At 46.5% G+C, this 10,397-nt stretch overlaps 1 protein-coding gene across 1 annotated transcript in view; it reads right to left on the bottom strand.

Moving 5' to 3' along the window:
• The window catches only part of LOC130586152 (plexin-A4-like), a gene marked incomplete at both ends in the record, with an annotated part of 88,208 nt that overhangs the window by 13,776 nt on the left and 64,035 nt on the right, over positions 1-10,397 (bottom strand). Inside the window, 2 exons of the mRNA XM_057386869.1 lie at positions 354-544; positions 3,936-4,032. Of these exons, the coding sequence (XP_057242852.1) occupies positions 354-544; positions 3,936-4,032 (288 nt within the window). The remainder of the gene's footprint in view (positions 1-353; positions 545-3,935; positions 4,033-10,397) is intronic.

The following is a 10,397-nucleotide window of genomic DNA, read 5'->3' as shown; positions in this document are numbered from 1 at the left end:
GCCAAGGTCTCCTCAAGGCTTGGTGTCACATCTGCCAGCCCTTTTTGGGCAGGTCAGGTGCTCTGGGGGCCCTCAGGTTGCACCAGAAGGCTGTGTTTGTGGGTTATGGTGGGAATTCTTGGGCGTTAACCCAAGGTCACCGCTGGGTTGTAGATGTGTGAAATTTTGCTCATGCCTTTGAAGCCACCACAGCTTTCCATCCTGTTCAAACCATGACACATCTCCAAAAGTCCCTTGGGCTTTTCCTGACCCAGCAGAACCCATCYCTGACCATCCCACCACCAACCCAACCCCAAATCAGGAAAACAAACCAAGGAAAAGGAACGCCCCACACTTGGCGATCCGCGACTTACATCTGTGATCTTGGGGTTGGTGCACTTGCCCTTGGTGCTGGACAATTCCAGCCATTGGCTGTCCTGGGCTGGGCAGTGCTGCCTCAGTGTGCACTGGTTCTGTCCCTGGCACCAGCCACACTCGAAATCGGGGTCGGCTTTCAGGCACAGTCCGCAGCTGTCCCGCATGGCCCCGCACTTGTACAGGTGAACTGCAGAGATGGCAAAAAACACACAGGAGATGTGTGAGAGTGGTGGGATGGCAGAGGGAGAGACAGGGGAAGGAGTTCTGGGCTGCTCATGACAAAGGAGGGATGGAACCTTTTCAGGAGAGGGGGAAAAACGAGCACATCCTTCTGGAAATAAAGTGTGTTTGTTAGTTTGTTCTTCATGAAAGGGGTTTTTGGAAGCTGAGAGTAGAAGGGAAGGTGCTGCCCTCAGTGTGGTGAGGGGCTACAAGCAAAAAGTTGGAGGAAATGCTCCTTGGGCCAAAATTTGGCCTCAGTCCCTTCCTTTTTCACTGACTGAATGTCATGAAGTGCCACCAATGACCACCCTCTGACTCAGCAYTTCAACCTAAAAGGATTTGCTAGATTTCTAGATTTTTCTAGGATTTTGTGGTCAACCCACAGCTTGAAGCTAGGTGTGAAGCTGTCCAGAATTGTGTCGAGGTGATGCCACTCAGATTTCCCGCTTGATAGAAATCCTGACCATAAATACCCAATGGTTCATTACAAGGCTGAATCCAGGGATTCACAATCAGCCTTTATCCCTTCTTTRCTCCAGAAATTCAGTCTGTTTCCCACCTTGAAGCACTGAATTGATCCCACTCTGATACAGACAGCAATGATTAATGCTTAGCTCCATTTTGGGCTGTTAAGTGATTAGAAGCACTCAGAGCTTTTTCAAATAAAGCCTAAAAATATGGAAGTCCTCCTACAAAATGAGATCATGTTATTTATCCTCATTTTACAGATGTAGAAACTGAGGCCTGGCTTCCACAGGATAGCAGGATTCTCCTCCCAGAACAGGAAGATGACAGAATCAAGGCCCTCAGAGTTCTTTTTTTTACCTTTTTTTGTGGGCATGTTGGGAGATTTTCCCTCTGTGGTGTAGTTTTGTTGTGTCCATAGGTGACTAAAGGGGTTTTTATTATTATACACAATCCCAAATCTCCAAGGCTTTGGATATATTTGAGCTGAAAAGCTCTGTTTCTCCATACCTGCTCCCTAGAAGTCAGCAAGTACTGACCAGTGCAAGGAAAGCTCAGAAACTCTTTATTTCTCCAGTCTGAGTGCAATAAAATTACCCAAAAGTACCTAAAAAAACCTTGCAAAACAGCTGTCAAACACAGCATTTCCCAGACCTTGTGGGATACAGCCTTTTCCTAAATTTTCTATTGGATTTCCTCACATTTACTGACTTGTTCAGCCTGGGGTGCTTCCAGTGGGTATCTCTGCAGGTAAATTCAGTGGGTTTAGTTTARTTTARCACTCCAACCTTTCAGCCCAGCCCRTGTGATGCCARCTATCAAAGCAGTGGCATCTCGGTCACCTCTGTGTCCCCAGCAGTGTGACATTGCCTCTTCATGGTATCTCCATGGGCACACCCTTATGCTCTCCTCCTGACCAAAACYATGATGGGATTATCCAGACCATTCATCTGGGACAGCCACCAGCCACTGCTGCTTCCCAGATTTTTCCTAGSCATTACTCACAACCTTTAGGGTTGGAATAACCCAAGAAGAGCCTGTGCCAAGACTGAGAACCAGAGGTGAATCTTGACTGTCATCCCCTGGTCTGCTTTATGTCACTGGCATAAATAAACCTAAAACATGGTCAGCATTAATTCCAGCTGGATTTTACTGCAACATTACCTAGGATAGCTCAGAACTGCCAAAAAAAAAAAAAAAGGGTTTATACTCTTGATGAGAACTGTGTTGTGTTAGTGGTGCTCATTTTATAATGGTAGCACAAAACTGGGCAGAACTGGGCCAACTGTCCCAAAATTCTGAACTCCAACCCACACCTTTAAAGGTTCTCACAGTCCATGGCACTGTTTGGGCCCAGAAAAATCAACRCTGCCCTTGGCACAGCTGGGAGAGAAGAAGACAGCTCCAGCTTGGAGGGAAGGTGGCAGATTCAGCACGGGCTGTGCCCAAATGCCAGCGCTGGGCAGGGATCTCCAGAAATCATTTGCTGCATGGATTTATCCCTCAAAAGCCACGCTTTTGAGTTTTTGGTGCAGGATCTCTGCCATTCACAAGGGCAGGATGGGGAGAAGGGGTTGCTGTGTTGMTCCCCAGCATCAACGTGGTGTTGGTGGGAACCTCACCCACTGTGGGGGAAAAAAAAGTGACCCCACAAGCCCTGAATCTAGAACTCAGCCAATTATCGTGTATGATTGAGTCCTGGGAAAAGAAAGGGAATGTTAACAGCCTGCATAGAAGAAGAAAACCACAACCTTAGCTACTTTAAAAAAAAATATTAGAATATAAAATTAATAACACAGGTGGCTAGTACTTATAAACATTACTAACACTGTAACTTTAACAAACTCACCAATCATATACTAATTATTAATTAAACAACTATCTTTTAACCAATATATGTTTAACACAAATATATACRCTAATTACTAAAGTAAATAAAAAAAAACYTWTCCCACAATAAAGTACCCCCTATTTTCTCTCTATTTTTCACCCTCTTTTTYYKKKKKKTTTTTTATATTTGTTATTTTGTGTCACTGTTTAGCCAACAGCSACAACCCACCACCCCTYGGCGTGAGGGTGGGTGTGGAATGGTGTGACAGGAGCACGGGAGTACCTGATGGGGACAGATGGAGTGGGAGAAGGTGTGGGAAGTGTCCAACACAAGGTAAAGAGAGGGAGGGAGAGATTTCTGAGAGGTGGTGATGTGAGAAGRAGAGAACCTGCAGGTGTGAGCTGCAAACACAGAGCAGCCGAGGGGAAGGGCTGCCTGGGGAAAAGATTCCAGGGTGGAAGGACAACGAGGAAGAAGATGTGAATGGATCATCCATCTCCAGGAACACAGCAGGGTCATGGCTGGATGTGCAGCATCCCCCTGTGAGGGTCACATCAAACCTGGGCCATCAGTGGTGGTTAAACACAGGTGGTTTGCAGATATATTTTATTTTTTCATGATCATTGTATTTTGCTCAGAATTCTCCCACCGCAGCCTTTCTGCTCCCCCTCTCCCTTCCCCTGTTCATTACTAAATTGCCTCTGAGCAGAGAGCCCKCTCTCCTGGCATGTTAACTTGAAGAGCATCACTGCAGGAGAAATAAAGAGGGGGCAGAAAAAGCTGGAGAAGGAGGGGCGTGAAAAAAACAGACGGGAAAAATGTGGGGAGAAGCGGGAGGCAGAGCGGCACGAGTGGGAGGGAGAGGAGCATTTCTCAGGTGGAACGAGAGCACTGGAGGGCTGGGGGGAGGCACACAAAAGCACTCAGAAATTGGTAATTTGCAGAGTGAAGAGAACAAGTGTGTACCAGGCAGCACAGGGAGACGGTGGCGGCTTTGTTAAGTGTAAGGGCCCGTTGCTAAGGTTACCGCTTCCAAGGACAAGTTGAAATAACTCTTTACCTTTGTTCTGTGCCGGGTTGTCAATGTTGAAATTCCCGTTCCACACGACTGTCAGCTCCACTGGCAGGCTGTTAATCTCCATCCCTTCGTACGAGTACTGGAAGTGGGAGAGGAAAGGGAAAACAAAAAATAAATAAATAAAACACCAAACCCAGACTTACTGAGTGCATGGAGGTGGGGAGGGGATGGCACGAGGCAGGAGGAGGTGCTGAATGTTGGGAATGAAAGAAATGGAGCTGTCAGAAYGCCAAAGGATGGTCCCAAAGCTGTGGATCCAAACCCTGCCCCTCTCAACAGCCCATTGAGCCATTAGGGGAATATTCCTAGAACCACAAAGTCACAGGCTGGGGGTAAAAGGGACCTTAAAGMTCATCCAGTGCCACCCCTGCCATGGAAAAGGACATTTTCCACTRTCCCAGGGTGCTCCAARCCCYGTCCAACCTGGCCTTGRACACTTCCAGGGATTCAGRGACAGCCACAGCTTCTCTGGGAATCTGTCCCAGGATCTCCCTGCCCTCACAGCCAATAATTTCTTCYTAATATCTSAYCTAAACCTTTCTYYAACTTAAAGCCATTCCCTCTTGCCCTRTCACTCAKARAAAAAATATTCCATGAWGTAAGTGCATTTGCATGTGAYGGGCCTTAACTTGGATTTCCACCTTCCAGGTGTTAAGGACAGCTTTGGAAAGTGTTTTGCCAATCTGAGTGCACTTTTAAGGTGTAAGTTACAGGTAAATTCTTATTTCAGGTGTAAATAATACATTCTGGGTCTTCCACCCAACTGTGCCTCTGCTGTGTGTTCCATAGGTGCTGAGTGTATTTGTGAGGTTATCTACACCAGGGATGTTTTGAAGAACTTTTGGAAGMTGAGTGAGGCCTCAAAATCAGGGAACCCCCTTGAAAAAGGGGGAAAGGAAGCAACTGTGTAATTATAGAACCTGTCAGCCTAAGTTGTCTTCCCAGAAAGAAAGTACATCAAATTATYAAACAATCAATTTATAAGCACCTGCGAGATGATAAGGTGATAAAAATCAGCCAGCATAGATTTGTCAAGAACAAATTGTGTCAACCCAATCTAATTTCCTTTTTGACAGGCTTAATGACTTTGTGGATAAAGGGGAAGCAGCAGATGTGATTTATCTTGATTTCAGGAGAGCATTTGCTACTATCCTACAGGAATACCATAAACAAACCAGGGAAATATGACCTAAGAAAGGCCACCACAAGATTTATGCAAAAAATATTAAAAAAAAAAAAAAAAGAGTCAGATAGTTCTTTGTCAGGCTGGAAGGATGTTTCAAAAGGAATATTATCCTGAGTCTGGCATTACTCAATATTTTCACTACTGGCTTGGATGATTTCATGATTTCTGGAAGAGGGTCTAAGAACCTCCAGCAGCAGGGTCAAGAATACAGAATAAACTCGACAAATTGCTGGACTGGGCCAAAATCAACCAAATGAAATTCAATGCTGGCAAATGGGGACAATTTTTCAGCGGGAGGAATCACTGCAAACAACTCTGAAATTGRAGCAACTGGGCAGTGCTGCAGGAGAGGGCCTGGGGACTACTGGAGCTCATGAACAGACTGTAAATCAACYGTGCCATATTGCTGCCAAAAAACAAACAATTCTCATTTGGGGATGGAGCAGACAGAGTTTGTTACACATGTAAACCCCAGGAGGCAATCACTTTTCCCTACTCACAACCAGAAAGGCTTCAGCTGGAGCGAGGAGTATCCAGTTTCCAGCAGATATGTCTTAAAAAGCTGCAAAAAAAAAACTTCTGAGAGAGTTGGACAGGTTTAAACAAACACTTGTCAGGGGCACTCAAGGCACACAGAGGTGACCCTAAGGAAGGAAATGGAAGCTGCTCTCTGGAGGCCCTCTCCACACGGTGCTGAATGCTCCTTTTCACTTGGATTTTGATTTATCCCAAGCCAGCTCACTCTGGGCTCACCCCACTGCCCATCAGGTCCTGCCCACCTCTGTCAGTGCCTTCCACCCAACACTTCACCCAAAAAGCCTCATGGTGGGAGGGGAGATGGTTGATGAAAGGACAAGAAAGGTGGGGAGGAATATTTTATGACTGCTACTCTTGCTGATCACAGGGCACACAAGTTTTTACCCTTCTGAGAGCAGGATTCTCCCACTGYACTGGGTTCTACAGCAGGACAAAGCCCCACTTTGAACAGAAAATATTTTCCCCACTACAAGATTAAATATAAATCAGCAAGCTGGTTTGGTTGGGCACATCTTAGAGACCACTAAAAGTTCCCCATCACTGTTGTGGATTTCCACAGAGATGCCAAAACTCTGAGCTTTACAGGTAGGTTTTCCTGAACACATTAATTACCAGATAATTGCGGGGTAAATGGTCACTGGTGATTTCTGTCCATTACAGCAGAGTGGGAGCTGCTTGCACAGCAATTTCTCTTTGCACAAACCAAACCAAATTAGCCATTAATCTGCAAAAYGCTGTGATTATGATCCAGTTGTAGGGAATTTATGGGTGTTTGTGGTTTCCATGGAAGTAAAGAGCAGCCCAGGTGAGCCGAGTCCTTTGTAGAAGGGCTGTACCTTCCACCCTCATTCAGGATTTGCTTTTTTTTGTGACATTTTTTGTTCTCACTGCCAGCCAAATTCAAGATGATGCAGAGCTCTTTGGACTCACACCTCTGGCTGTTCCCAGCTGGGAGCTGGGAGAGGGAAGGAGAGCACCARAAAAGTGGTGAATAATTAAACTTCTGCCTTTCAGGAACCCTGCTTTGCACAGCACTTTGAAAACACTGATTGGCAATGGAAAATGGGATGTATATGGAATAACTGGTCATCCTGAAGTCAGAAGAAGAGCCTTAGAAAGGGTTCTGCCTCACCAGAGCCTCGTGTGTGTTTTGGGATTTAGCTGGAGGCAGAGCCAGGGCAGGGCTGCCAAGGGACAGGCGGCTGGAGGATCCCAGTTGGGATTTCAAATCTTATCTCTGCAGCACCAGGGGCAAACACAAATTAGACTTTTTAACTCAGTAGACTTGATCCAGAACTGGAAAGGGATRTGAGGGGATAAACCCCATGGAAGAGCTCCAAGGATGAGGCCAGCTGGAATGAGGATGCTCACACTGCTGATACCCAACCTCATCCGACGCTTGGCAAGCTGCACGGCAGCGAAATGGAGCAGAGAGGAAATGCTCCATCCTCCTCAGACCACAGGAGCTGCTCACTCATTGTGAACCCTCTTCAAAGCCCACTGAGCTCGACAGGAGTCTTTGAAAAGGACTCGTTCAGCTGTGACAATAAGGTGGAAATGCGTTTTGGGGGAGGAAAAAAGGGATGGAGCATCGAAATCCAGGAGAGCAGAGCTTCCCGGACACTCCTGGGAAATGTTTATACCATCAGGGCTGCTCTCTCCTTTTTTCCCTGCACAACTGCCTCCAGGACAGGCAAAACATCCCAGAAGTTTTAAGTCTGACCCCTAAGTCTCACCAATCTGGACTGTAATCACGATAATGTAATCAAAGCAGAAAATTACGGGCAATTTTGGGGACCCACCTGAGGAGGAAAGTCTGTGCTGCCTGGAAAACAGACTGGCTCTCCTCAGGAAATGTCAAAAAGCTTCTAGAAGGAGCTGCTGTGATTCACAGGAGCAATGTTTTGAACTCCCAAATGTCCTTTTTTTGCCTCTTAAGCTCTTCAGTAGTACCAGATACTCCTGCAGTTTGTGCAAATCCATATCCGTGCCTGACCACTTGCAGCATCCTGCTCTTTGGTAATTAGGCTTGAGTGAACTCAGGAAAATAAATCCAGAGTGGTTTCATGGTATTTCCCCTTTGCACCTCAAACATGTCTGATTGCAGAATTTTAGTAGATTTTTAGCAGAATTTTAGTAGATTTTTAGCAGAATTTTAACAGAATTTTAGCAGAATTTTAGCAGAATTTTGTCTGTTTTCCATGACACCACTCCTGTGACAAGAGCTCAAATCTGGGAATTGATTCCTGTACCTGGCTCTGCCACCAAACTCCTTGCATGATCCACAAAAATCATTTAATCTTTCTTTGCATCAACTTTCCAGCCATAAAAAGGCAGAACACTTTTTGCTCTCAATCATTTTGTTTCCTTGGATTCTTTACTTCCAAGAGCTGGGGCTGAATTTTTGTGTCTGGGTCAACAGAGGAGTCCACATGATTATTGGGATTTCTCTTTCATTTAAATGTGGATAAATAACAATAATTGAGAAGTGGGTGCACAAGGGTGACTTWCTTGGAACCAGATGATCTTTAAGATCCYTTCCAACCCAAACCATTCCCTGATTCTACATCTCACAGCCCTGTGCTTGTGTTTTGGACACCCAGCACTGATTTTCTGTGAACAGCTCCTCATTTTTTTCTCAGTTCTGCTTTTTACTGGATTTTTTTTAGCACTCCCTTCACTGTAAGCCACACCACGGAGTCAGATGCCACCGAGATCTCTTGCTAAAGTGCAATGATGTGACAAATGGACTGGACTCGCTSTCCTATCCCTGAGTCACACAGCACTCTCAGCTGCAAAAATTCAAGACAAAATYACCAGCAGGGATTTGGCTGCTGGGAATTGGGCTGTGCCAAGGCCAGGGGTGGGCAGGGACCGAGCCAGGGTGTGGGATCAACCCCTGGCACTGCTCAGGTGTGTCATCCCTCACCATCTCCCTCTTCCTCACGCCTGATCATTTTTGGCTGATTGCAAATGCTGGGGCTCCCACTGTTTCCCACTGGGAAGATTGCTCTCTGCCCTGATACATCCAGCAATTTCAGCCATTCCTGCTGACATTTTTACTTACTTATTTATACGTCTGCTTAGCTCCCCTGCTTTTCCTTCCCTCCCATCGCTCCGTGTCCAGGCTGTTGGCAGAGCCATCACAAGTGCAATAAGGAATGGCAGGAGGGGTCTCTCTGAGTGATAATTGTGTGCCTTGGGTGGTGTGACAGAGGACAAAGCCCAGAGCTGAGAATCTCAAACCACTTGACAAGAACAATAATTGTCCCGAATGGTGCTGCCTGCAGTGACTTATTGCTGTTATCAAATGAAATATCTCCGGGAAAGACAGGGAGAGAGGCAGATCTGGCTCCTGACTGGGCTCAGCAGCCAGGGACCATCAGTGCAGGATGTGACATTACTGACAGACAGACTGGTCCCACCTGGGTGTCCTTAGAGCATCTTTAACTGGAGCTGGAGCCACTTAGAAAAGGTGTTTAAGCTAGTTCTGGTCCCTGGTGTGAATCTTGAGGGAGCAGGTGATGCCCAATGATTTTTGCTTTTCCTYTTTATGTACCCCTTTACATTTTCTGTAYCCTTTATRTATTCCTGGKACCYTCACCCTWCACRCCTGTGATTTCTGTTCYCTGATGTTCCAATTTAATTTTGGGGTCCTGCTGGGCACAAAGACCAAACMCMCTCAGCAGGGGCCGCTGAGCCCCGGGCTGTCCCAAACTCGAGGGTTCAGCCTTTTCTGGAACCTTCTCTCTGGAGCACATTGTGTRACCTGGGCTCTGGCCCAGCTGGGGGGATTCTTTACAACAGGGGGACATCGCTGCRTTCATTGATGCACTSATTGGGGGATTCTAGATAKATATGCTAATTTTTGAAGTCTMTAAAACTTGTATATGTGTCACACACAGTGTGCATTTTCTGGCRTTTCTTCCATTCTGTTGAGTTGTGCTCCCATTAAACACCGAGGTAAAACCCTTTTATCCCCTTAACTGTATCTGTGTCATAATTAAAACTAGCCAACAAGGCAACACAGGAAATGCAGAGCGAGAGCTGAAGTTCTTTTCCTGATCGCATCCTGTGTGAAAGTAAGAAAAATCCTGCATTTTGCGGAACTTTTTCAGTGAGAGGCAAATTTGAGCTGCTGGGTGCCTCGTGTGTGATGGGAGGGGGTAAATCTTGAGGCTCCTGATGGAAAACAAGTCAGGACGGATTGCCTAGTCTGGCTTGCAGCACCAGGAGAAAGATCTGCTGGCAGGACAGCATCCCTTCAGGGACACACCATCCCTGCACGTCCTCCCACCCTCCCTTGGACCTTCTCCAAGCCTGCAATGCAGGTGCTGCGTTCTGTGCCTCCTCCAACAGCTCTGCTGAGTGAAACAGCTCTGTCAGAGGGGGTTGGTTCGATTTGCAAACAGGCTCAGACAGCTCTTTCCAAAGGCAGGTGACCCCCRGAGCAGAGGCTCATTGTATCGCAGCGGCTCCAGCCTGAATGCTAATTCTGGCAGGGAAGGAAATAATGGTGATGGAGACAGATCTCCAGCACTCCTTCCCCATTGTCTGTGTCCTCTGCCACCTGCTCAAACAGCCAGGGCTCCTCTGCTGCCTTTTTGTATCTCTGTGAGTGTTGCTTTCTTTTGTCTGGCTCTCCCTTCTACATCTCTTTCTCTCAGTGTCTGGCAAATTCCAAGCAACAATGAAATAACATTTCTCAGGGAAAAAAAAAA

The sequence above is a fragment of the Malurus melanocephalus genome, unplaced genomic scaffold (assembly GCF_030028575.1).
Source record: "Malurus melanocephalus ecotype Western Australia unplaced genomic scaffold, MMel_1.1 scaffold_1081, whole genome shotgun sequence".
NCBI lineage: Eukaryota > Metazoa > Chordata > Aves > Passeriformes > Maluridae > Malurus > Malurus melanocephalus.
This window is presented reverse-complemented; position numbering and strand designations above follow the sequence as displayed.